The 27,888-nt window shown below is 44.3% G+C and overlaps 1 protein-coding gene across 3 annotated transcripts; it reads left to right on the forward strand.

Moving 5' to 3' along the window:
* Positions 1–627: 627 nt before the first annotated feature.
* On the forward strand, positions 628–27,862 carry NLE1 (notchless homolog 1). Of its 3 annotated transcripts, none has more exons than XM_058164043.1 (13): positions 628–737; positions 3,508–3,684; positions 4,528–4,745; positions 7,406–7,485; positions 9,201–9,277; positions 9,728–9,825; positions 11,929–12,121; positions 15,559–15,694; positions 17,243–17,289; positions 19,618–19,820; positions 23,468–23,627; positions 24,783–24,853; positions 27,157–27,862. In XM_058164043.1, exons 2-13 carry the CDS (start codon positions 3,550–3,552, stop codon positions 27,167–27,169), a joined length of 1,431 nt encoding a protein of 476 aa, XP_058020026.1. In that variant the 5' UTR covers positions 628–737; positions 3,508–3,549; the 3' UTR covers positions 27,170–27,862. The 3 variants fall into 3 exon arrangements, with proteins under 3 accessions (XP_058020026.1, XP_058020024.1, XP_058020025.1); XM_058164041.1 differs by lacking the exon at positions 11,929–12,121 and adding an exon at positions 13,988–14,180; XM_058164042.1 differs by lacking the exons at positions 628–737; positions 11,929–12,121 and adding exons at positions 2,540–2,863; positions 13,988–14,180.
* The last annotated feature ends 26 nt before the right edge of the window (positions 27,863–27,888 follow it).

The raw sequence follows: 27,888 nt of genomic DNA on the forward strand, positions 1-27,888 counted from the left end.
CATCCAGGTGCATGAGAAGACCAGCTAGCCCGCGCGCAAGAAAGAAAGGGAAAGAGAGAGAGAGAGAAAAGGAGAAAGAAAGAGAAAGAAGGAAAGGCAGAAAGAAAAAGAAGGAAGGAAAGGGAGAAAGAAAAAGGAGGAAGGAAAGGGAGAAGGAAAAAAAAGGAAAGGGAGAAAGAAAAAGGAAGGAAGGAAAGGAGAAAGAAAAGAAGGAAGGAAGGAGAAGAAGAGGAAGGAAAGGGAGAAAGAAAAAGAAGGAAAGGGAGAGAAAAAGAAGGAAAGGGAGAAAGAAGGAAAGGGAGAAGGAAAAAGAAGGAAAGGGAGAAAGAAAAAGGAAAGGGAGAAAGAAAAAGAAGGAAAGGGAGAAAGAAAAAGAAGGAAAGGGAGAAGGAAAAAAAGGAAGGAAAGGGAGAGAAAAAGAAGGAAAGGGAGAAAGAAAAAGGAAAGGGAGAAAGAAAAAGAAGGAAAGGGAGAAAGAAAGAAGGGAGAAAGAAGGAAGAAAAGGGAGAAAGAAGAAGGAAGGAAGGAAAGGGAGAAAGAAAGAAAGAAGGAAAGGGAGGGAGAAAGGGGGGAAAAAAGGTTCACACGTTTATAGAGTTTTCGCAACATCTGGCGGAAGATCCCCTCTTCCTCCAGCAGGTGGCAGCCGAGTTAGAACTGTGCCCGGCGCGGACTGATGACGTAGAGCCCCCCTTTCCCACGTGGAGGCAAGTGGAAGCAGAGGCGTCCGGCTGCAGGTTTGGAAGGGTGATGTTTGCAAAGTTGGGAGGGGGAGGCCAGGGAGCTCCCCATCTTTTGTAAAGTGGGTGGGGGGGAGATGGAGACATGCCGTCCTGGGGGTGGGAGCGGAGAAGGAACAACAGTCCCAAGCAATAAGAGGATAAGCAGAGTTTGGAAGGGACCTTAGAGGTCTTCTAGTCTGACCCCCTGCTCAGGGTTCCCCCTACATCTCATTCTCACCCTGGTTGTGCTTGGTCGCCCAGTCAGGCAGATGTTCAGGTTTGGATTTTGGATTTTTTTTTTCTTTTTATCCCCTTATCGAGTCCTTCCCAAGGACCCGAGACAGGTAGATATTCTTGCTTTAATCATATTAAAAGTTTCCTGGCAGGATTATCAGCTGTTCCACCCAACGCTGCCTTTTGCAATTGACGGACAGGGATGTTGTCAACGCCGATGGTGTTAGAATAGAATAGAATTTTTTATTGGCCAAGTATGCTTGGACGCACAAGGAATTCCTCTTTGGTGCATAAGCTCTCAGTGTACATAAAAGATACTTTCATCAAGGTACAACACTTACAACACTTAACGATGGTCATAGGATACAAATTTAACACTTAATGATACAACACTTGATGGTAGTTAGCTAGAAAGAGTGCAGAGAAGAGCAACAAAGATGATGAGGGGACTGGAGGCTAAAACATATGACGAACAGTTGCAGGAACTGGGTATGTCTAGTTTAATGAAAAGAAGGACCAGGGGAGACATGATAGCAGTCTTCCAATATCTCAGGGGTTGCCCCAAAGAAGAGGGAGTCAAGCTATTCTCCAAAGCACCTGAGGGTAGAACAAGAAGCAATGGGTGCAGAGAAGAGCAACAAAGATGATTAGGGGTAGATGTCTGGCGACCCCCAGGGGGAGGGCCTTCTCTGTGGGGGCTCCTGCCCTCTGGAACGAGCTGCCTCCGGGGCTTCGCCAACTCCCCGACCTTCAGACTTTCCGCCGTGAATTGAAGACTCTTTTATTCCATCAAGCTGGGCTAGCCTGATTAAGTAATTTTAAATGGGGTTTTAGTTTTTATATTACTTAGTTTTTAATTTTGGCCACTATTTATATAAATTTTAGTTTTGTTTTTATTGTATATATATTGTATCTTTTAAATTGGCTGTTAACCGCCCTGAGTCCTTCGGGAGAAGGGTGGTATACAAATGCAATTAATAAAATAAATAAATAAAATAAATAGGGGACTGGAGGCTAAAACATATGAAGAACGGTTGCAGGAACTGGGTATGTCTAGTTTAATGAAAAGAAGGACTAGGGGAGACATGAAAGCAGGGTTCCAGTATCTCAGGGGCTTCCCCAAAGAAGAGGGAGCCAAGCTATTCTCCAAAGCACCTGAGGGTAGAACAAGAAGCAACGGGTGGAAACTAATCAAGGAGAGAAGCAACTTAGAACTAAGGAGAAATTTCCTGACAGTGAGAAAAATTAATAAGTGGAACGACTTGCCTTCAGAAGTTGTGAATGCTCCAACACTGGAAATTTTTATGAAAATGTTGGATAACCATTTGTCTGAAATGGTGGAGGGTTTCCTGCCTGGGCAGGGGGTTGGACTAGAAGGCCTCCAAGGTCCTTTCCAACTCTGATACTATTATTATTATTATTATTATTATTATTATTATTATTATTATTATCATCATCATCATCATCATCATCATCATCATTATTATTATTATTATTATCATCATTATTTATTATTATTATTATTATTATTATTATTATTATTATTTAGTCATAGGCTACAATTAAGCAATCAGGAAACAATCAATATAGATCATAAGGATTACCAGCAACAAAGTTACAGTCATACATTCATAAGTGGAAGGAAATGGGAGGTGGGAACGATGAGAAGATTAATAGTAGTGCAGATTCAGTACATAGTCTGACAGTGTTGAGGGAATTATTTGTTTAGCAGAGTGATGGCCTTCGGGAAAAAACTGTTCTTGTGTCTAGTTGTTCTGGTGTGCAGTGCTCTATAGCGTCGTTTTGAGGGTAGGAGTTGAAACAGTTTATGTCCAGGATGCGAGGGATCTGCAAATATTTGCCCTCTTCTTGATTCGTGCAGTATACAGGTCCTCAATGGAAGGCAGGTTGGTAGCAATTATTTTTTCTGCAGTTCTAATTATCCTCTGAAGTCTGTGTCTTTCTTGTTGCAGAACCGAACCAGACAGTTATAGAATATATTCAAGTGGTTCTCGCCCAACAGCCAGACATTCAGACTGCATTTGGCATCTTTATCCCCCTATCCCAGGGGTCTGCAAACTTGTCTCTTTTAAGACTTGTGGACTTCAACTCCCAGCAAAGCTGGCTGAGGAACTCTGGGAGTTGAAGTCCACAAGTCTTAAAAGAGACAAGTTTGCAGACCCCTGACCTAGGACCCCTGACCCTAGACCCCTGACCCCTGACCATCTCTGGGTGGAGGGGAGAACCAGAAAGTCAAGACGGGAGCAAAGCCCCTTTTAAAATAGCTCATTGCCTGCCTCCCTCTTGACATTTTCGACATACCCACGTAGGTCTCTGGTCTCGCCTGGAAAGCCGATGTCCTCCTCCTCCTCAACCTCTTCCCTATTTTGGCTCCCAGCAGCTAATTGGACTTTTTCTGAACGTCTAGGGTGGGGAAAGGGGTGGGGGGTGTTCGTTTAGAGGAGGGGGTGCCCCAAGAGAGCTTGGAGGGAGGAAGAGACCTTCGGTGGGGACCTTTTGAGTTTTGGTTTTCCTCCCTGTTGGTTCCCAGGCCAGAGAGCGAAGAAGAAGGAAGCCCCTCCACGGTTTCCAAATGACGGCGGATATTGAGCGGCTCCTGATCCAGTTCAAAGATGAAGGCGGGGAGGTTCTGGGGGCCCCGTTTGATGTCCCCGTTGATATCACCCCGGAAAAGCTCCAGTTGGTTTGCAACACCCTCTTGGAGAAGGTACAATGGGGGGTGGGCTCCCTCCCTTCTTTCCTTCCTTCCTTCCTTCCCTCCTTCCTTCCTTCCTTCCTTCCTTCCTTCCTTCCTTCTCCTCCTCCTTTCTCCTTCCTCTTCTTCCTCCGTCTTTCCTTCCTCCTCTCTCTCTCTTCCCTTCCTTCTTCCTTCCTTCTCCTCCTTCTTTCTCCTACCCCTGCCTCTCCTCCTTCTTCCATCCTTCCTTCTTCCCCCTCTCTCTTTTCTTCCTTCTCCTTCTCCTTCTCTTTCTCCTTCCCCTTCCTCTCTTTCTCCTTCCTCCCTCTCTCTCTCTTCCTTCTTCCTTCCTTCCTCCTTCTCCTCCTCCTTTCTCCTTCCTCCCTTCTTCCTTCCTCCCCCTCTCCCTTCCCTTCCCTCCTTCACCTCCTGCTCCTCTTTATCTTTCTCCTTCCTCCATCCTTCCTTCCTCCCCCTTTCTCTTCCCTTCTTCCATCCTTCCTTCCTTCTCCTCCTCCTTCTCTTTCTCCTTCCTCCATCCTTCCTTCCTCCCCCTCTCTTCCCTTCATTCTTTTTTTCCTTCCTTCCTTCTCCTCCTCCTTCTCTTTTCTCCTTCCCCTTCCTCTCTTTCTCCTTCCTCCCCATCTCTCTTCTCTTCCTCTCTTCCTTCCTTCTCTTTCTCCTTCCTACATCCATTCTTCCTTCCTCCCCCTCCTCCTCCTTCTACTTCCTGTGACCTTCCTTCCTCCCCTTTCACTGCTCCCAGTAAGAAATGACCATAAAGGTTACCTTCCCTTCCCTTCTGTCTCTCACCCCTTGCTGCCCCTTGCAGCAGACCAACCGTTGCCCCCTCCCCATCTTTTCCCTTCCAAGGAGGAGCCCGTCCCCTTGGCCTTCTACGTCCAGGAGTCCGAGATCGTGGCCTCCCTGCAGAAGACCCTGGCCGGATTGACCCTGGAGACCGAGCGGGTGGTCGAGATTGTCTACCAGCCCCAGGCCGTGTTCCGAGTGCGAGCGGTGACCCGCTGCACCAGCTCCTTGGAGGGCCACAGCGAGGCCGTCATCTCGGTTGCCTTCAGCCCCACCGGAAAGTAAGCAAATCGGGGGGCCAGAGGGCAGGGAGTTCACATCCCCAACTGTGGACATAAGTATAGGTGGTCCCCAACTTACGACGACAGTTGAACCCAGAATTTCTCTTGCTATCCATCATACAAAAACGACCCTGTAGTTTTTGGCTACCTTCACTTTTCGGCTCTAAATTGAGCCTCGCCTCTTCTCGTCTGCCTCTAAATGTTCGTTAGGTTAATTGTGTCCTGTTTTACAACCCTTCTTGCCACCGTTGTTAAGAGAATCCCTGCAGTTGTTAAGTTAGTCACAGAGTTGTTAAGTGAATCTGGTTTCTCTATTGACTTTGCCTGTTAGAAGGTCATAAAAAGGGATCATGTGACTCGGTGAAATCCAATTTTTTTTACTACCAGTTCTGTGGGTGTGGCTTGGTGGGCGTGGCAGGGGAAGGATACTGCAAAATCTCCATTCCCACCCCACTCCAGGGAAGGGATACTGCAAAATCTCCATTCCCACCCCACTCCAAGGGGAAGGATATTGCAAAATCTCCATTCCCACTCCACTCCAGGGAAAGGATACTGCAAAATTTCCATTCCCACCCCACTCCAGGGAAGGGATACTGCAAAATCTCCATTCCCACCCCACTCCAAGGGGAAGGATATTGCAAAATCTCCATTCCCACTCCACTCCAGGGAAAGGATACTGCAAAATTTCCATTCCCATCCCACTCCAGGGGGAAGGATATTGCAAAATCTCCATTCCCACCCCACTCCAGGGGAAGGATACTGCAAAAATCTCCGTTCCCACCCCACTCCAGGGGAAGGATATTTCAAAATCTCCATTCCCACCTCACTCCAGGGGAAGGATACTGCAAAATCTCCATTCCCACCCCAGTCCATGGGAAGGATATTTCAAAATCTCCATTCCCACCTCACTCCAGGGGAAGGATATTTCAAAATCTCCATTCCCACCCCACTCTGGGGCCAGCCAGAGGTGATATTTGGCAGTTCTCCGAACTGCTCAAAATTTCCTCTACCGGTTCTCTAGAACCTGTCATAACCTGCTGGATTTCACCCCTGGTGTGACCCTGGGACATTGCGACCGTCATAAATAGGAGTCACTTACCAAGCCTCGGGAACACTGCAATGGACGTGTGAAAAAATGGCCACATTTTTCAATGCTGTAATTTTGAGCGGTCACTAAAAGAACTGTTGTAAGTTGAGGACTATCTGTATAACTATGTATAACTACATATATTTATGTATGTGTATACTCACATGTATGACGGCTGTAGTGTCCCGGGTCTTCTGATCACATGACAAAGTCCATGGGGAAACACACACACACACACACACAAATAAATAAAACTATGCAGCTAGTCCTTGATTTTCAATCATTCCTTTAGTGACCATTCAAAGTTATGACCGTTTTTCACACACATGCCCATTGCAGCATCTCCAGGGTGATGTTGTGGTCTGCCAGCAGCCTGCGGAGATGGCAACGGAGTCAGACAGTGATGAGGCAGAGGTGAGGCCAGGGCCATCGGGAAGTGAGGTGCGGACTCCAGAGCCTCCAGAGACTGATAGTAGTGAGGCAGAGGAACTGGAGGAGCCTGTTCCTAATGCACGCATGAGAAGAGCTGCCAGAAGGCAAGAGCAGCTCAGGCAGAGAGGACAACTCAGGAGTAAGGCCGAGAGATGATTGGCCCCTCCCATAAGGCTTAAAAGACCAACAACGGCATTTCAGCTTTGCTGGAAAACAACGTTGTAGCTGCGCCTTCTTCTTCGTGTAGGTCTTTGTTTTTGTGGCTTCAGGACATTTGCCAGGAAGGGGCCTTTGGCAGTTTGCCTAATTGGACTGAGGTTTGTGAGATAACTGAGGAATTTGTGTTGGGAGGCATTTGTTTTACTTTGAGTTGAACGACGCTGGGAATGAAGTCATTCCCAGCTGTTCGAATAAAGTTTGTTTTTCCACAGACTGAGTTTATTACTACCTACTTGGGCCTGGGTCACAACAGGCGACCTGACCAAAATTCGGATGCTTGGCAATTGACTCACATTTATGACGGCTGCAGGGTCCTGGGTGATCACATGATAAGAGTCCATGGGGGAAGTCAAATGCATTTCATAGCGGTGTTCCTAAACTTTTAACACCTGCAGTGATTCACTTAACAACGGTGGCAGGAAAGGTCATAACAGTGGGCAAAACTCACTAACAACTATCTCGCTTAACAGTGAACATTTCGGGCTCGGTTGTGGTCGTAAGTCGAGGATTACCTGTAATAAAAGTTGTACAGGTAGTCCTCCGTTAATGACCATTTGTTTAATGGCCGTTTGAGGTTGAGAGTCCAACACTATGATGGGTATGGAGTCCTGCGGTCACCTTTGCAACCTTCCGAGAAGCAACGTCAAGGGGGAAGGTCGCCAATCCTGTAATGTCTCACTTAACGACCATGACAAAATTGGCCTCCGTCACATATGCCTCACTTAAAGAGTTAAAAAAATTTAGTTGTAAGTGGAGGACGACCTTCTATTATTCATCTGTATGACTTCAGCTTCTAAGTCTGGCCTACTTTGAAGGGCTCACTGGGGGGGCTTCGGCTGCCATCTTGACTTTTTTGACCCCCGAAGGGCCTCTGGTCACTGCCATACCTTGGCTCTGTCAGCATGAGACTATGTTTCCCCAGGTACCTGGCTAGCGGCTCTGGGGATACCACCGTCCGCTTCTGGGACCTCAACACGGAGACCCCGCATTTTACAGCCAAAGGTGAGTCTTGACCTGTGGAAGGGGGGCTACAGGGTAGGCCACTGCTCCCCAGTCCTGGCCACTGAAAGGCGGGTGGACTACAACTCCCAGAATTCCCCAGCCGGAGTTGAAGTCCAGCCATCTTAAAGGCGCCATGTTTGAGAAACATTGATCTATGCCAGAGGTCTCCAACCTTGGCAACTTTAAGACTTGTGGACTTCAACTCCCAGAATCCCTCAGCCAGCAAAGCAGGGGTCTCCAACCTTGGCCACTTTAAGACTTGTGGACTTCAACTCCCAGAGTTCCTCAGCCAGCAAAGCAGGGGTCTCCAACCTTGGCCACTTTAAGACTTGTGGACTTCAACTCCCAGAATCCCTCAGCCAGCAAAGCAGGGGTCTCCAACCTTGGCCACTTTAAGACTTGTGGACTTCAACTCCCAGAATCCCTCAGCCAGCAAAACAGGGGTCTCCAACCTTGGCCACTTTAAGACTTGTGGACTTCAACTCCCAGAGTTCCTCAGCCACTTTAAGACTTGTGGACTTCAACTCCCAGAGTTCCTCAGCCAGCAAAGCAGGGGTCTCCAACCTTGGCCACTTTAAGACTTGTGGACTTCAACTCCCAGAGTTCCTCAGCCAGCAAAGCAGGGGTCTCCAACCTTGGCCACTTTAAGACTTGTGGACTTCAACTCCCAGAATCCCTCAGCCAGCAAAGCAGGGGTCTCCAACCTTGGCCACTTTAAGACTTGTGGACTTCAACTCCCAGAGTTCCTCTGGGAATTGAAGTCCACAAGTCTTAAAAGTTGCCAATGTTGGAGACCGCTGATCTACGCCATGCTGGCTGGAGGATTCTGGGAGTTGAAGTCCACTTAAAGTGCCCAAGGTTGGAGACCCTGGCTTAAATAACAGTTTTAGTTTAAACCGCCATCTTGGCTTAAATCAGGGTCCCCAACTTTGGCAACTTTAAGCCTGGTGGACTTCAACTCCCAGAGTTCCTCAGCCAGCAAGCAGGGGTCTCCAACCTTGGCCACTTTAAGACCTGTGGACTTCAACTCCCAGAGTTCCCTCAGCCACTTTAAGACCTGTGGACTTCAACTCCCAGAGTTCCTCAGCCAGCAAGCAGGGGTCTCCAACCTTGGCAACTTTAAGCCTGGTGGACTTCAACTCCCAGAGTTCCTCAGCCAGCAAAACAGGGTCTCAACCTTGGCCACTTTAAGACCTGTGGACTTCAACTCCCAGAGTTCCTCAGCCAAAATAAGGAATTCCACAAGTAAGGTAGCACGGCAATTAATCAAGCCAGTTGGGAAGAATGCCAGGATTCAAAGAAACACCAGATAGACTCAGTGTTTGTTCCTGACAAACGCCCCTCCCGTTTCCCTTTCCTTTTAAACTCCAGCAGCAGCTGTGCCTTGTAAATAGGGTCGGGTCCCTTTCTTCCCTCGTAAGCCACGCAACCCACGTTGCTCTCTTCTCTGTTCCTCCCTGCGCTGCCTACGATGAGGAGAGGGGTGGGCCTTGATCTTCATCTGAATCCCCTCTCCCTTGTTCTACCTCTCCCCTGCTCTGCCCAGCCTGACTTTGCCCTTCCCCAGTTTTTTTCCACAGCCAATGGATCCACTCTCTCACTCTCTGTCAGCCGTTCCTCTTCCCCTTCGGATTCAGACTCCGATGGGGGGCATGACAGGTTCATGGACTGGTAGATTTTGTCCAGTCACTCTCCTTTTCTTCATACTTCCACAGGTCACCGCCATTGGGTGCTGAGCATTGCTTGGTCACCCGACGGAAGGAAGCTGGCATCCGGGTGTAAGAACGGGCAGGTAAAAACTGGTTTCGACTTTGTTTCTGTTACCTGAGGTGGGTTGTGCGCCCTCTTACCCCTCCACCCCCTGTGGAGCACGCAACTCTGGGAACACCGAGGTTCATGAGGACTAGAAGCATATGCAGGTGGTTCTCAACTTACAACCACTCGTTGTAACGGCACGGAAAAAAGTGACTTATGACCAGCTTTCACGCTTAACAATCGTCAAAGTAGTTCCACAGCTCACGTGACCAAAAATTGGGCATTTATATCTATTTAGTAAAACCCAAAATCAAAAGTTTCAATTTTTTCCCCCACCTCGAGCACAAAGTCCAGAAGCGGTTTCCAAGTAGAAACAAAATTGTATTATTCTCTTGAATCAAAACAGTCTATTTAGCCACCTCTGCGCAAACACATAAATAATTGTGAGAAAATGTTTCTTAACGTGTCCCTTGTACTTTCTGTGCAGATAATGCTCTGGGATCCGAGCACCGGGCTCCAGATTGGCCGTATCCTGGTGGGTCACTCCAAGTGGATCACTTCGCTGTGCTGGGAACCTCTGCATTTGTAAGTCACCACTCCAGCCCCTTATCCCCATCCCCTCACCTCAGTCTTCCCTGGCTCTGCACCTCTAAACTAGGGGAGCTTAAATTACAGTCGTGGCTTAAATTCTAATCATGGCTTAAATTGCAATCGTGGCTTAAATCAGGGGTCCCCAACTTTGGCAACTTTAAGCCTGGTGGACTTCAACTCCCAGAATTCCCCAGCCAGCTTTGCCATCTTACCCCCCGTGGAGCACGCAACTCTGGGAACACTGAGGTTCACGAGGACTAGAAGCATATGCAGGTGGTTCTCAACTTACAACCACTCGTAACGGCATGGAAAAAAGTGACTTATGACCAGCTTTCACGCTTACAATCGTCGAAGTAGTTCCACAGCTCACGTGACCAAAAATTGGGCATTTATATCTATTTAGTAAAACCCAAAATCAAAAGTTTCAATTTTTTCCCCCCACCTCAAGCACAAAGTCCAGAAGCGGTTTCCAAGTAGAAACAAAATTGTTTGGGGGATTCTGGGAGTTGAAGTCCACCAGGCTTAAAGTTGCCAAGGTTGGAGACCCCTGGCTTAAATAACAGTTTTAGTTTAAACCGCCATCTTGGCTTAAATCGCCATTGTGGGCAGTCCTCGACTTAACAACAGTTCGTTTATCGACAATTTGAAGTTACGACGACATTGAAAACAGTGACTTATCACCTTTTTTTCACACTTACGACCGTTGCCTCATCCCCTTGGTCATGTGATTTATGATTAGTAGTGGGTTTCAAATCCCGTGGCTACTGGTTCGTTCATGGGCATGCTCACGCACATGCACAGAAGCGTCTGGGCGGGTGGGCGGAGCCTCCCCTGCCGCCGCTACCAGTTCGCCCGAACCGGTGCGAACCAGTAGCAATGCATCACTGCTTATTTAGGATGGTCGCCGTGTCTCGCGGCGTCACGAGATCCCATTTTGCGACTTTCTGACAAACCAAGTCAAGAGGGAAGCCAGATTCACTCCAAAATGGTGTGACTAATTTTAACCGCTCCGGCGATTCGCTTGAGAAGTGTGGCAAGAAAAGCCGTCCAATGGGGCAACGCTCGCTTCACACGTTTCTCGCTTAGCGACACGAATTTTGGGCTTTGGTTGTGGTGGCAAGATGAGGGCTACCTGCAATTATTTCTTTCCTGTGATTCCTGTCGTTTTCAACTGCACTTCCACCTAAGGTGCTGAGGAAAAAAGGCCGATCCTGTACATTAGATCGTCCGAAAAGTCAAGATGGAGGCCAGAACCGTTTCTGTTTTTCCTTCTGCAACTGAGTGGGTTAGAGTTATTGAAACTGCCTGTTTTCAGTTATTTTTAGGGCAAATTTCACAAGTTCTCTCTCCTCCCCTCTCTATTTCTCTCTCTCTCTCATCTCTCTCTCTCTCTCTCTCTCTCTGTCTATCTATCTATCTATCTATCCATCATCTATCTGTCTGTCTATCTATCCATCCATCCATCTATCATCATCTCTGTCTCATCTCTCTCTCTATCATATCTATCTATCATATCTATCTATCTACCTATCTACCTATCATCTCCGTCTCTATCATTAATCTATCTGTCATCTCTCTCATCCATCCATCTCTCATCTCTCTCTCATTTATCTATTTCTCATCTCTATCTCTCATCTCTCTATCATCTCTATCATATCCCTCTCTATCCCTCCCTCTCATCTCTCTATCATCTCTCATCTATCTCATATCTATCTACCTACCTACCTACCTACCTACCTACCTATCTAACATCTCCGTCTCTCTCTATCAATCTGTCATCTCTATCTATATTTTGCTATTGTCTCTTATCTCTCTCATCCATTTATCTATCTATCTATCTATCTATCTATCTATCTATCTATCTATCTATCTATCTATCTATCATCATTTCTGTCTCTCAACTCTCTCTCACGATCATCTATCTATTTCTCATCTCTATCTCTCATCTCCATCGTATCTCTATCTTTCCTTCTCTCTCTATCATCTCTCATCTATCTCTCGTATCTATCTATCTATCTATCTATCTATCTATCTATCTATCTATCTATCTATCTATCTATCTATCATCTCTATCTCTCTCTTTAACTCTGCCTTCAGGAATCCCGAGTGCCGCTACTTAGCCAGCTCCTCCAAAGATGGAAGCGTCCGAATCTGGGACACGGTGGCCGGCCGCTGCGACAAGATCCTCACCAGCCACACTCAGTCGGTCACCTGCCTCCGCTGGGGGGGTGACGGCTTATTATATTCCTCTTCGCAAGACCGCACCATCAAAGTCTGGAGGGCCCAAGACGTAAGTCGCCCGGTCGTAGGGAATCCGGCAGCAGGCAGACTGAATATATAAAATGAAAAAAATAGCTTGGCACCTCTTTTCCCATCTTCCCACCTCTGCATGGTTCTCCATATGGTTGTCCACATGGTGGTTTTGTTGGCCCGGGCAACGCAGCTCAGTTACCAATTTGTTTATTTATGATTTTATATATTTGTTTGTATCCCACCTTTATTATTATTATTTTTCAAATAACACAAGGCTGTGAGCATATCCAACACACCTTCCTCCCTGCAAACAACGACCTTGTAAGGTGGGATGGGCCGAGATTGAAATACAGGCCCAAAGCCACCCACTGGCTTAAATAACAGTTTTAGTTTAAACCGCCATCTCGGCTTAAATCGCCATTGTGGGCAGTCCTCGACTTAACAACAGTTCGTTTATCGACAGTTCGAAGTTACGATGACACTGAAAATAGTGACTTATCACCGTTTTTCCACACTTACGACCGTTGCCTCATCCCCTTGGTCATGTGATTTATGATTAGTAGTGGGTTTCAAATCCCGTGGCTACTGGTTCGTTCATGGGCGTGCTTACGCCCATGACGCTTCTGCACATGCACAGAAGCGTCTGAGCGGGTGGGCGGAACCTCGCCTGCCGCCGCTACCAGTTCGCCCGAACCGGTGCGAACCAGTAGCAATGCATCACTGCTTATTTAGGATGGTCGCCGTGTCTCGCGGCGTCACGAGATCCCATTTTGCGACCTTCTGACAAACCAAGTCAAGAGGGAAGCCAGATTCACTCCAAAATGGTGTGACTAATTTTAACCGCTCCGGCGATTCGCTTGAGAAGTGTGGCAAGAAAAGCCGTCCAATGGGGCAACGCTCGCTTCACACGTTTCTCGCTTAGCGACACTAATTTTGGGCTTTGGTTGTGGTGGCAAGATGAGGGCTACCTGCAATTATTTCTTTCCTGTGATTCCTGTCGTTTTCAACTGCACTTCCACCTAAGGTGCTGAGGAAAAAAGGCCAATCCTGTACATTAGATTGTCCGAAAAGTCAAGATGGAGGCCAGAACCGTTTCTGTTTTTCCTTCTGCAACTGAGTGGGTTAGAGTTATTGAAACTGCCTGTTTTCAGTTATTTTTAGGGCAAATTTCACAAGTTCTCTCTCCTCCCCTCTCTATTTCTCTCTCATCTCTCTCTGTCTATCTGTCATCTCTATCATCTATCTATCTATCCATCATCTATCTATCTATCTATCTATCTCTCATCCATCCATCTCATCATCTCTGTCATCTCTATCATCTATCTATCTACCTATCATCTCTATCATCTATCTATCCATCTATCATCTATCTATCTATCATCTCTCTCTATCATTAATCTATCTGTCATCTCTCTCTCTCTATCATCTCTCTCTCTCTCTCTCTCATTTATCTATTTCTCATCTCTATCTCATCTCTCTATCATCTCTATCATATCTATCTATCTATCCATCCATCTCATCTCTCTATCATCTCATCTCATCTATCTCATATCTACCTACCTACCTACCTACCTATCTAACATCTCGGTCTCTCTCTATCATCAATCTGTCTGTCATCTCTATCTATATCTCTCTATTGTCACTCATCTCTGTCATCTATCTATCTATCTATCTATCTATCTATCTATCTATCTATCTATCTATCATCATTTCTCTCAACACTCTCTCACGATCATTTATCTATTTCTCATCTCTTTCTCTCATCTCCATCTATCTCTATCTTCCTTCTCTCTATCATCTCATCTATCTCTCTCTCTCTATCTCTCTCTATCATCTCTCATCTCTCTCTCGTATCTATCTATCTATCTATCATCTCTATCTCTCTCTTTAACTCTGCCTTCAGGAATCCTGAGTGCCGCTACTTAGCCAGCTCCTCCAAAGATGGAAGCGTCCGAATCTGGGACACGGTGGCCGGCCGCTGCGACAAGATCCTCACCAGCCACACTCAGTCGATCACCTGCCTCCGCTGGGGGGGTGACGGCTTATTATATTCCTCTTCGCAAGACCGCACCATCAAAGTCTGGAGGGCCCAAGACGTAAGTCGCCCGGTCGTGGGGAATCCGGCAGCAGGCAGACTGAATACATAAAATGAAAAAAATAGCTTGGCACCTCTTTTCCCATCTTCCCACCTCTGCATGGTTGTCCATATGGTTGTCCACATGGTGGTTTCGTTGGCCCGGGCAACGCAGCTCAGTTACCAATTTGTTTATTTATGATTTTATATATTTGTTTGTATCCCACCTTTATTATTATTTTTTTCAAATAACACAAGGCTGTGAGCATATCCAACACACCTTCCTCCCTGCAAACAACGACCTTGTAAGGTGGGATGGGCCGAGATTGAAATACAGGCCCAAAGCCACCCATTGGCTTTCATGCTTTTAAGAGGTTTTTAAGAAGAGGTTGGGATAACCATTTGTCTGAAGTGGTGTAGGGTTTCCTGCCTAAGCAGGGGGTTGGACTAGAAGACCTCCAAGGTCCCTTCCAACTCTGTTACTTTATTCTATATGGCCATACCCACCGCAGCCCCGGTCATGGTTGTCCCAAAGGTGCTTTTTCCAAAGACACCTGAACTATGTTTTTCCTTCCAATTCTGTTATTATATATTATATATGCCAAAGGGGAGACTAGAACTCCCCGTCTCCTGGTGATTGGCCCAAAGTCACCCAGCTGGATATCATGCCCGAGGCAGGACTAGAACTCACCGTCTCCTGCTTTCTAGCCAGATGCCTTAACCACTAGACCAGGTAGTGCTTCCTGTCTTCTCCCCTGTGGAAGTCCAGATAGCCACATTTGGGGGGATGGATCAAGGGGGCTTTAACATCTTTTCAAGAGGACGGGGGGCTCTTCACAGAATGAATGTGTTCTGTCTCCTTCCCCACTTCAGACCCACGAGCTGGCCTTCAAGCCAGTGGATTCACGGCTCTTATCAGTCCTGGCAGAGAAATCGCAGCTGCCTGGCAAAGTTCAAACAAATGACTCACGTAGCAAGACTTTCAGCTCTTTTTGAAACGGTTCAGCTAAACTTTTGCTTCCCGTGGAGTGAGAGCAGTTCCCAAAGCTCCTTATATATCCTGTGGGGGAGGGCTCCTGCCCCACCCTTCCTTTTGATGACGCCGCCTCTCTAATCTTCTGAAGCGGGTCAAGCCAAGCTTGATTATTATTATTATCAGCTGGGTCTGAAGGTGTAGCCTGGGGAAGGGAGGAATCAGGGGATAACGGCCTCATTACGTCCTCCGACTGGCCTGGTTCTGGCTCCTGGAGCCGGGCCAAAGGAATCGGTGCTCCCGAGGTAAGCTTTACCGGCCCTTCCCCCTCACTCTCGGAGTCACTTTCGAGCATGGGGCCAGGTTTGGGGGCTGTAGTCACGACAGAATGAAGTGATTGATGGCTTGCTTTTTTTGTCCTCCTCAGGGCATCCTGTGCCGCACCTTACAGGGCCACGCCCACTGGGTTAACACTATGGCCCTGAGCACGGATTACGTCCTCCGGACAGGAGCGTTTGAGCCGGCCAAGGCTTCTATCAATCCCCAGGATTTGAGCGGATCATGTAAGAGAATCTCGCAGTTTTGAATTCCCTTGTTCAATATTTCTCAACTTTGGGACATTTAAGAGGGGTGGGCTTTCACTCCCAGAATTCCCCAGCCAGCATGTGTTAAGAGGGTTGGACTACCATTTTCAGGATTCCCCAGCCAGCGTGCTTTAAGAGGGGAGGACTTCCACTCCAAGAATTCCCCAGCCAGCCTGCTTTAAGATGGGAGGAATTCCACTCCCAGAATCCCCCAGCCAGCATGATTTAAGAGGGGTAGAATTCAACTCCCAGAATTCCCCAAACATCATGCTTTTGGAAGGAGGGATTTCGTAAATGACAATTAAGGTTATCTTATGTGTGGGGGAGCAGCCAAAAAAAACCAACAATGCTTGATTGTATAAACAGGGATAGAATCAAAATCAGGTGAAGTATTAACACCGCTTTATAAAGCCTTAGTAAGGCCACACCTGGAATACTACAGCCAGTTTTGATCCCCACATTACAGGAAAAAAGTTGAGACTTTAGAAAAAGTGCAAAAAAGAGCAACTAAGACGATCAAAAGCTTGGAGACTAAAACATATGAAGAACAGTTGCAGGAACTGGGTATCACCTAGCTAGAGAAAAGAAGGACCGGGGGGGACATGATAGCAGTATTCTAATATTTGAGGGGCTGCCATAAAGAAGAGGGGGGCAACATATTTTCTAAAGCCCCTGAAAGCAAGACAAGAAACAATGGAAACTCATCAAGGAGAGAAGCAACCTGGAATTAAGGAGAAACTTCCTAACAGTGAGGCTAATTAATCAGTGGAACTACTTGCCTCCAGAAGTTTATTTATTTATTTATTTATTATTTATTGATTGATTGATTGATTCAATTTATATACCACACATCTCCCGAAGGACTCAGGGCGGTTCACAGCCAAATAAAAACAGAGTTACAAAAATTAAAAACAATTTTAAAATCCAAATTCAATTAAGGCCGAAACGAATAAAACAGTGATAAGATCATAATAAAACCCATATTTAAAATACGTTAGGCCAGCCCTGCACGATAAAACAAAAAGGTCTTTAACTTGCGTCGGAAGGTCCGGAGGTCGGGGAGTTGGCATACCCCAGAGGCAGCTCGTTCCAGAGGGCAGGAGCCCCCACGGAGAAGGCCCTCCCCCTGGGCGTCGCCAGTCGGCATTGTTTGACTGATGGTACCCTGAGGAGGCCCTCTCTATCAGAGTGCACAGGTCGCTGGGAGGCAATTGGTGGCAGCAGGCGATCCCGTAACTAACCCGGTCCTATGCCATGGAGCGCTTTAAAGGTGGTAACCAACACCTTGAATTGCACCCTGAAGTTGTGAGTGCTCCATCACTGGAGGTTTTTAAGAAGAGACTGGATAGTTACTACTAATCTGAAATGGTCTAGGGTCTCCTGCTTGAGTAGGGGGTTGGACTAGAAGACCTCCAAGGTCCCTTCCAGCTCTATTCTGATTCTGATCAATTACCGTCATTAAGCAAGAACTACCTGTAACGTCCACACATCCTATTTATCCTTCCTTTTGCTTTGCTTTTCCTACAGTGGCAGAGATCAAGCAAAACGCACTATTGAGGTACAATCAAATCAGGGTAAGTCCCAGATAGATAGATAGATAGATAGATAGATAGATAGATAGATAGATAGATAGATAGATAGATAGATAGATAGATAGATAGATAGATAGATAGATAGATAGATAGATAGATAGATGTAGAGACAGATAGATAGATAGAGATAGATAGATAGATAGATAGATAGATAGATAGATAGATAGATAGATAGATAGATAGATAGATAGATAGATAGATAGACAGATAGATAGATAGATAGATAATAGATAGATAGATGGATGGATAGATAGATAGATAGATAGATAGATAGATAGATAGATAGATAGATAGATAGATAGATAGATAGATAGATAGATAGATAGATAGATAGATAGATAGATAGATAGATAGATAGATAGATAGAAGATAGATAGATAGATAGATAGATAGATAGATAGATAGATAGATAGATAGATAGATAGATAGATAGATAGATAGATAGATAGATAGATAGATATGATAGAGATAGATAGATAGATAGATAGATAGATAGATAGATAGATAGATAGATAGATAGATAGATAGATAGATAGATAGATAATAGATAGATAGATAGATAGATAGATAGATAGATAGATAGATAGATAGATAGATAGATAGATAGATAGATAGATAGATAGATAAGATAGATAGATAGATAGATAGATATAGATGATAGATAGATAGATAGATAGATAGATAGATAGATAGATAGATAGATAGATGGATAGATAGATGATAGACAGATAGATAGATAGATAGATTTTTTGGCAATTGGACATTGGATATTTAAGATGGGGAAGGTCTTCAAAAATTGTTTGACTTTTAGTTTACATTCGTCGTGATCAGCCTACTGCACTTCTGCCGTGAACCTAGCTTGTCGCAATCAAACCATAGTTGATCATGATGCTTCAATTAAAAAAAAAAAAGCCGCTGCCCAATATTTATAGAATAAATTTTAAAATTATCAGATGGAGCTCACAGTTAATGCAACCCCTTTTTTTTTTCCATCTCACTGGAGGCCACTTCTAAAAATGAATTTTTTCATTTAAAGGCTGCAAAGGAGGGTGAAATTCAAATTAAATTTATGATTTTGAAGCTTAATTTAGGAGGAGGTTAGACTGAACCTCAGGGCTGGCTGGGTAGATCTTTTAAATCAGAATATTCCACGTAACGTTTTGCTACCCGTCTCCATTCGCAATACAGATCCGGCAGGATCTGTGTCCACAATTGAAACCAGAACTTCAGTTGCTAAACGAAGCAGCTGTTCGGAAGAGTGGCGTTCTATTTTATAACCCTTTTTTGCGACGGTTTTAAGTGAATCGCTGAAGTGGTTGAGTGAATTGTACGGTCATTAAATGAATCCAGCTTCCCCGATTTAACTTCGCTCGCCGGAACTCCGTTGGGAAGGTCTCAGAAGGGGGATCACATAACCGTGGGATGCTGCTTATATCATAAATACATGCTGGTTGCCAAACGCTCGAATTTTAATCACGTGACCATGGAGATACCGTGATGGTCGTAAGTGCGAGGACCAGTCACAAGTCACTTATTAGTGCTATTCGGACAGTGACTGAATGAATGGTTCTAAGACAAGGACTATTTCTATATGAGAAGGTGTTTTCCATTGCTGCTACCCCAAAGTTTTCCAACTGTGTTAATAAAATGTTTTAAATTTAATCTGGAATCATCGGGTCACATACATTCTTGTGGCAGTGAATTCCAAAGGCTCATGTTGTGTGCTCAGGTTATAAATTGAGGAGGTCCTCAACTTACAACAGTTGGTTTAGTGGCCATTCAAAGTTACGACGACACTGAAAAAAGGGACTTGGGACTATTTTTCACATTTACGACCGTTGCAGCATCCCCGTGGATTCGGACGCTTGGCAACTGACTCATATTTATGACGGTCGCAGCGTCCCCTTTTGCGACCTTCTGACAAGCAAAGTCAAGGGTGGAAGCCGGATTCACTTAACAGCCGCAGAACATCCTCACTTCACTTCACGACCGCAGTGATTCACTTAACAAGAAATGAGGGAAAATTCACTGAACCACTGCCTCGCTTAGCAACAGAAGGGCTGGGCTCAATTGTCATAAGTCAATCATATATTATATAATTGACTTATGACAATATTATTATATACAGGGTGGCGTTTTCTGGAAACATCGGGCCTATTTGCTATGTTCTTGTGGCAGTGAGTTCCAAAGGCTCAAGTTCTACGCTGGATTGATAAATTTATCCCAAATGCATGGCTGTTTCAAAATCTTCTCTTTTCCACACAGAAGTCACTTTTTTTTTTTTTTTTTGGTGCTCTTTTTCTTCCTCAGGGCCAAGGACCGGAAAGGCTCGTCTCTGGATCGGATGATTTCACCTTGTTTCTCTGGCTTCCCGCGGAAGATAAGAAGCCGTTGATGAGAATGACGGGCCATCAAGCGCTAATCAATCAGGTCCTCTTCTCCCCTGACACCCGCACCATCGCCAGCGCGTCCTTCGACAAGTCAATCAAGCTGTGGGATGGACGGACCGGGAAGTAGGTTGAATTTTGGGGAGGGGGTTTCTGGAACGTTGTGGAATCTTCCTTCCTTCCTCTGGAACAGGGGTCTCCAACCTTGGCAACTTTAAGACTTGTGGACTTCAACTCCAAAATTCCTCAGTCAGCTAAGCTAAGCTGGCTGAGGAATTCTGGGAGTTGAAGTCCACAAGTCTTAAAATTGCCAAGGTTAGAGACCCCTGCTCTGGAACACATCGATCCAGATGTGGTGAGGTTTTTCTGGAGGATGTTTCTGGAGTGACTTGTAGTGTTCAGGATCTCCAATCTTGGATTTTAAAAAAGTTTTATTTTAACATTCATATCCAATAACATATTTAATGTACCATCATATACAATTAATCAGACCTGCCCGGTCACCACCCCCTTCCTTTAACTCTCCTTCTCTACCTTCTTCTACTTTCCACAACCATCCTCCCCCTCTCTTATCTACATCCTCTCCTCCTTCCTCCCTACTCCTTTCTTCTCCCTCTTCTATCCCTCTTCCTTCCTTTCCTCTTCCTCCTCTTCTCTTTCCTACCTCCTTCTCTCTTCTACTTCCTTCTTTCCCGTCATTCTGAAGTGGTAGCCAGGCAGCTCTGATCTTACATTAATTATACGTCTTCGATCATCTTTGTACATTGACCATCAATCCATTTTCTACCTCATCCCCTCCCCTCCCTTCCCCTTCCTCCCACCACCCCCCGGGACTTCCCAGAACCGAATACAGGGTATAAAACTAACAACAAAAATTAAAATATAACACAAATCATAATCCATAGTCACTCCTTAAAACCTCAACTCCCCCCAGAAACAAAGAAAATACATTTTTTCCAATCCATTATATATCAGACCATTCCACTCCTAGAGTTCTCAGAAATTTCCGATTGAGTTGGTGTTTGTTCTTGAATAAAGTACATAGTTTTTAATATCCAACCTTCATCAATCAATATCAAAACAACGTTCCATCTTCCAATATTCACCAAGGGTTCTTCTAAAATGTCTTTCTTCCTTAAGCAGTCTCTCAAAAATAGTTCATATTTCCAACTTAATTTCTTAAATTTTTCTGTCCAACCTTCAAGGGTAAACAATAGTCCATCTTTTCACATCTTTGACATTTATATACATCAAATAATATTACAAATATCCAATATATCAATTATAATAATTAAAATCTTCACTTTACCTTGCTTATATCAAATAACATTATTAAAATTACACCTATAACTTATCCAAAATATATCTATTATAACAATTAAATTCTAATTAGCCATATAACAACATTACATCCATCTCTTAAATATAATATTTAATCCAAATTCCTAAATTTTACTATCTATCCTCCAAAGTTAAACAATATTCCATCTTCCTATTCCTTTATACCTGAAATATATCAAATAGTACCCCTAAAATTACACCTTTATATCCAAAATAAATCATTTACAAAAATTAATCATAATCATATATAATAGAATTAAACATTCTCCTTCCCCTTCTTCTGTCTTACACATTTTCCACCATCTATTCACCATTCAACTTAACATCTATTAATAAAGAGTTCCCAATCTTTAATACATTAGTGTAGAAATCTCGTGCTTTACAAACTGTATTGAGAAAATACTTTCTTCCTTTATAATTCACTGTTAAACCAGCTGGAACCTCCCATCTAAAATATATCTGATGTTTCTTAAGCTCATCCACTAAAAAGGCAAATTCTTTTCTCTTTCTTAACATTTTAGGAGGAATTTCCTTCATCATTATTATATCTTGTCCTAATATTTGAAATTTATTTTTATAAAATGCTTGCAAAATTCCATACCTGATCTTCTTATTTGTAAAATATATAACCACATCTCTCGGTAAACACTTCTGCCTTGCCAACCAAGAATTAACACGATAAATTTTTTCAATATTAACTTCAAAATCTTCTGGTTCCACTCCCTCTATCTGAGCAAAGGCCTGAATAAAAATCTCTTTCAAATTTTCCTCTTTATATTCTCTTAAACCCCTTACCCTTAATTTGGTTAAGTTCATCCAGTCTTTCTTCTGTCTGAATACTAGATAACAATAATGGGGTAATTGATTCCTTTAATTTTTTCATCTCCCTCCTCTGCTCTTCCACCATATCTTTAAAATCCAGTATTTCTTTCTCCATTTCATTAAATTTTTTATCTATTTCTGAGAGATTAGCCTCCATAAGCTCCTGTAAAAAATTCCTTAGACTGTCTTTAATATCTTCTTTCAATTTCCGTATCTGAAGTGAAGAAATTTCCAATATTTTAGAAGTGGTTAAATCTCTTTGCTTAAAGGCCATTTTAAAACTATGTAATACCAAGAAGAAGAAAAAAAGAGAAAAAAAGAAAAAAAAATTCAATAAGCTTTTCTTCTTAAACACTGTAAGAAAAAGATAATTAAAAAAAGAGATTTAAAAAAAATTCCATTTTTTTTTTAAAAAATATCTTGTTATATTCTTCTTAAAGGTTCCACGCCAGCAATTGTAATAAGCATTTCCTTAGCTTTCACTTAGCGTAGCTTTCACTTTCAATACACAAAACGCCATCTTTCCTCATCTCCACTCTTGAATACCTTCTCTGTCAGGGAGTTAAAATCATCTTACAATCAAATGCCAGCGCTCCTGTTTTCGGCTCTGTCCGTGTTAGCAATCCTTCAGTAATCCATCAGTCACGGAGATGGACGCTGCGTTTTGTTCTGCCATTTGCAGAAGCGTTCTGGATTCTGGAGCTTTTTTCGAGCTATAGAAGGAGCGTTCCCAAAAAACCACCAGAAATCTTCCTGGGGCTTTCCTTGGGGGCTCTACTTCAGCCCGAATGCTCACCTCCCCCTCTTTGCCCGAGGGTAGAGATTTACAAGCTGTTGACAGCAGATTAACGCTGTCTAAACAGCTCTACAGAATCACACAGAACTGGCGGTCTAAAATAGACTGCCATTAACGAAACGGAGCCACCGGAAGCCCCCAGGATCTCCAATCTTGGTGACTTTAAAATTGTGGAGTTCAGCTCCCAGAATTCCTCAACCAACATGGCTGCCTGAGGAATTCTGGGAGCTGAAGTCCGCAAGTCTTAAAAATTGCCGAGACTGGAGTCTCCAGCCTGGATTTTTTTCCTTTTTCATATTACAATTCTGTTGGGAGCAGGAATGCATACAGTACAGGTAGTCCTCGATTTAACGACCACAGAGCCCCGCATTTCCGTTGCTAAGCAGAACCGGCAGCACATGAGTTTTGCCCCATTTTAACAACCGTTCTGGCCACGGTTGTTAAGCGAATGACTGCCGTTGTTAAGTTAGCAACACGGTTGTTAAGTGAATCCAGCTTCCCTGTTGACTTTGCTGGTCAGAAGGTCGCAAAATGGGGTCACATGACCCCAGGACACTCGACGGTCATAAATATAAGTCCATTGCCAAGCAAGTCCAAATTTTGATCAGGTACAAGTCAGTGAAATTGTCATAGGTGAGTAAAAAGTTGCAATTCATTTTTTTTCCCCGTGTTGTTGTTGTAACTTTGAACAGTCACTAAACGAATGGTTGTAAGGCAAGGACGACCAATAATAAGAAAAATAAAAAGAGATGTATTAGGGGAAATGAGTGGGGCGGGGAATTCCCACCGTAACTGGCCTTTTTTCCGACCCCAGGTATCTTACCTCCCTGCGGGGACACGTCTCAGCCGTGTACCAGATTGCGTGGTCGGCCGACAGCCGTCTGCTGGTCAGCGGAAGCAGCGACAGCACCCTGAAAGTGTGGGACGCCAAGACGCAGAAGCTCGCCGTTGACCTGCCTGGACATGCCGATGAGGTATGACTGGTCCCCCCCTCCGATTGTCTTAGGGTACCTTCAACGACATAAGACGGTTGGAAGAAGGATGGGGTTGGTGGTCATCTAGAACAGGGTTCTCCAACCTTGGTCCCTTTAAGACTTGTGGACTTTGCTGGCTGAGGGACTCTGGGAGTTGAAGTCCACAAGTCTTAAAAGGGACCAAGGTTGGAGACCCCTGATCTAGAACAGTGTTTGTCAAACATTTTGAAATACTGTATATGGACCTCAACTTCCAGAATTCCCTTTAGATATCTGGTATCCACCCATCTAAACGTGCTGGCTGGGGAATTCTGGTACTTGAAGCCCACCCATCTTAAAGCATGCTGGCTGGGGAATTCTGGGAGTTGAAGTCCACCCATTTTAAAGCACTCTGGGTGGGGAATTCTGGGAGAGGAAGTCCACTCCTTTTAAAGCAGGCTGGTTGGGGAATTCTGGGAGTGGAAGTCCTCCCCTCTTAAAGCATGCTGGCTGGGGAATTCTGGGAATGGAAGTCCACCCATCTTAAAGGAGGCTGGCAGGGGAATTCTGGGAGTGGAAGTCCAGCCATCGTAAAGCATGCAGGCTGGGGAATTCTGGGAGTGGAAGTCCTCCCCTCTTAAAGCAGGCTGGCTGGGGAATTCTGGGAGTGGAAGTCCTCCCCTCTTAAAGCATGCTGGCTGGGGAATTCTGGGAATGGAAGTCCACCCATCTTAAAGCATGCTGGCTGGGGGATTCTGGGAGTAGAAGTCCAGCCATCGTAAAGCATGCAGGCTGGGGAATTCTGGGAGTGGAAGTCCTCCCCTCTTAAAGCATGCTGGATGGGGGATTCTGGGACTTGAAGTCCACTCTTCCTAAAGTTTCTGATGTTGAGAAACACTGATCTGTAGAGCAACAGGTGAGGGTAGGATTGTATAGACTGTAGTATTGTACCAAGCACTCTTTTACTGGCTGCTTTTCTGGATGGCAAAGTAGCAGCTCTTGAGCGATACAAATTTTCTAGTTCTCAAGATGGGTTTGAAATTCCATAAATGCCATCCCCGAGAAACATATTTCTGTTTTCTCCCTTGGGTTTAGGCAGGGAGGGGTTCAGCTTAAAGCTGTTTCAACTTCTTCACTGCAGTTGCTGATCGGCTTTTGTGATACATTCCTTTCCAGGTGTTTGCAGTAGACTGGAGTCCCGATGGCCAACGAGTAGCAAGTGGAGGGAAGGACAAATGTCTCCGGATGTAAGCTTTCCCTCCCCCGCTTCCTCTGTCTTGTTTTATTAAGATGGTCAGGCTCAAATGTCATCATTGCTGAGCGCATCCCAGGCCTTACCATAACTGGTGGAGTTGCACATGTAATTGTTGTTGTTAGTTGCGAAGTTGTGTCCGACCCATTGCGACCCCATGGACAATGTTCCTCTAGACCTTCCTGTCCTCTACCGTCCTCTGGAGTCCATTAAAGCCGACTGCTTCAGTGACTCCATCCAGCTACCTCGTTCTCTGTCGTCCCATTCTTCTTTTGCCCTCAATCTTTCCCAGCATTAGGCTCTTCTCCAGTGAGTCTTTCCTTCTCATTAGGTGGCCAAAGTATTTCAGTTTCCTCTTCAGGATCTGACCTTCTAAAGAGCAATCAGGGTTGATCTCCTCTAAGACTGATTGGTTGGATGGCCTTGCAGTCTTCTCCAGCACCAGAGTTCAAAGGCCTCCATTCTTTGGTGCTCAGCCCTCCTTATGGCCCAACTTTCACAGCCATCCATTGCAACTGGGAAAACCATAGCTTTGACTATGCGCACTTTTGTTGGCAGGGTGATGTCTCTGCTTTTTAGTACAGTCTAGATTTGCCATAGCTTTCCTCCCCAGGAGCAAGCATCTTTTAATTTCTTGTCTGCAGGGTTACATGTAAGATACATATATATAATTGTATGTGAATGTAATTACGTGCATACATGTAATTGTATGCATGTTTTGTTTTTATTTTTTATTCCGTTTCTGTAGCCACTGATCCAATGGACTCTTAATACACAATTAGTTTCTGTGGTTACTCTCTCTCTCTTTCTCCTGTCCAATCTATTTTAAAAATATTTTATACAATATAAATATTTACCAATAGAAGAGAATATTTGTAGCTCGGGGGTTGAACTTTGGGGTCCAAGCAGGAGGAGGAGGAGGAGGGGAAACTGGGGGTCCCCTGGCAATTTCTGAGCTTGGTATGGTTTTTTTTGCAGACATTTTATTACCCAATTAGGTAATGTCATCCATGCTAGAAAGGAAAGGGGGGTGGGTTGTAAAGAAGAGGAGGAAGACAAGGAGATGAGGAGGAGAAAAAGAAAGAGAAAGTGGGGGGAGGAAAACTGTGGGGTCGTTGTGGCTCCCTGATGTGCGTTGTTTTCTTGCAGATGTTTCATTACCCAACTAGAGAACAACATCAGTGCTAGAAGGGTGGAGGGTTTGCATTCTCTTTGTTTATATATATATGAGGCTTGCCCTCTCAGTGCGGGACCCCAATCAAGGAACCACCACACTCAGCCAAACAAATAAATTATAAGCAACAGCCTAAATAAAGAACCGACAAGAACATGCCCACCAACAGTGTCAGGGCAGAAACCGCTTGGACATAAACAGAGAGGCCAAAGTTGTGGAAACCTTTTGGGAAAAGTGTATTTTTGAGGTTTGATAGTTAATAATACCACTTTTTTTTAGGGGGGAGAGAGTTTCAAGATCATCCTATTCCACTGCTGGAATGGCCTGGGAATAGCGCCCAGACCTTCACCCCATTGAAAATCTAGGGAGCCGACTAAAGAAACTGGTTAGTCAGAAGCGACCCAGCAATAAAACCCAGTTAATCGAAGCCATCCTTCAATCTTGGTTTCACATTAGAACAGCTGCAGAACTTGGTTTGCTCCATGGGAAGACGTTGTAAGGCCGTCATTCATGCTAAAGGTTACCCAACGAAGTATTAACTGATTTTTGCTTGTCTCGTTTTTTTCTATGGTGATCATTTTTGTATATTTCGTTTTTTCTACGTGTTTCACTTTTCGTCTTTATACTGTAACTGCTGTTCTAATAGCAAATCCTTCCTAGAAGTTATTGCATTACATTCTTGATTAAATGATCTTTCCATTGATGTATAATTTTATGGTACTACTGCAAAAATAAAAGTGGTGTTATTAGCTAGTTTTAGAAAATACAGTTTTTCCCAAAAGGTTTCCACAATTTTGGCCACTGCTGTATGTCTGCAAGGAAATCATCAAGCTTAGAGAGCAGCACCCTACAGTTGTCATAATTTTCTTCTTCCTCCTCCTCTTTCTCCTCCTTTTCCTCCTCTTTCTCCTCCTCCTCATCCCTCCACAAACCCAACTCCCTTCTGGTATTACCCAATTGGGTAATGAACCCCTTAGAAAAAACAACCAAGCTCAGAGAGCATTAAAGACCCCATATAAATCTTTAGAATAAAACATTTTACTCTAATTCAATGTTTCTCAGCCTTTGGCAGTTTTCAAACTTGAAGGCCAAGTTGTCAGGCATTTTTCTTTTCTTTTCAACAGATGGAGACGATAGCGGAAGGACTGGCGGAAGGAAAATTCTTTTCTGGCGCTAACTATGGTCTACTACTACTCCTGTTTTAGGGAAGATTTGGGGGTTTGAGAATGGGGCCATTGTACAGAATACTTGGCAGACAACTTCCTTTTATATCGAACACTAGAAAAATATACTGAATATTTTCGTTCCATGTTGCTATCCACATGGATGCTACAGCATAAGCAGGAAGATCTTCAGGCCACGTTTCACCTTAGGTTATGAACTATGCTGGTCACGAATAAGCCATCATTCCCTTGGTTTGGACTCCTGTCAATAAGATGGATATAATTATCTCATTTCCTCAAATAGCAAACTGAAGTGAGTCCAGAAAGAATTGGGACTCTCAAGAAATGAAATAAAGATATCAACGGGCTTGGGTGAACTTAAATATTTCGACCACTTTAAAAAATATATATTATCTAGGAAGACCGAAAAAACGCCAGAAAAAAATTCAGAGTAGACTGAAGATATAGCACAAAGCAGCCACAATTTTGACTAACGTTCAGTAAAACGAAGCAAAGATGGAATGGAGTCGGCCAAAAAAACGACAGAGGCTGGCAGGAAATCTGGAGCTCCTTAGAAATACTCCTTAGAAGACGGGACTACTCTGCTGCAATTTTTATTTTTATTTTGCAGATGATATTTCTTAATTACATCCTTTTAGAAATCGTATCTCCAGTTTTTAAATCAAAATGTTT

The sequence above is a fragment of the Ahaetulla prasina genome, chromosome 1 (genome assembly GCF_028640845.1).
Source record: "Ahaetulla prasina isolate Xishuangbanna chromosome 1, ASM2864084v1, whole genome shotgun sequence".
NCBI lineage: Eukaryota > Metazoa > Chordata > Lepidosauria > Squamata > Colubridae > Ahaetulla > Ahaetulla prasina.

Coding starts and splice junctions, on each gene's coding strand:
- NLE1 (XM_058164043.1), top strand. CDS start 3,550: ATGACGGCGGATATTGAGCGGCTCCTGATCCAGTTCAAAGATGAAGGC. Junction 4,746..7,405: donor GCCTTCAGCCCCACCGGAAA/GTAAGCAAATCG, acceptor ATGTTTCCCCAG/GTACCTGGCTAGCGGCTCTG. Junction 15,695..17,242: donor CCAGGATTTGAGCGGATCAT/GTAAGAGAATCT, acceptor CTTTTCCTACAG/TGGCAGAGATCAAGCAAAAC.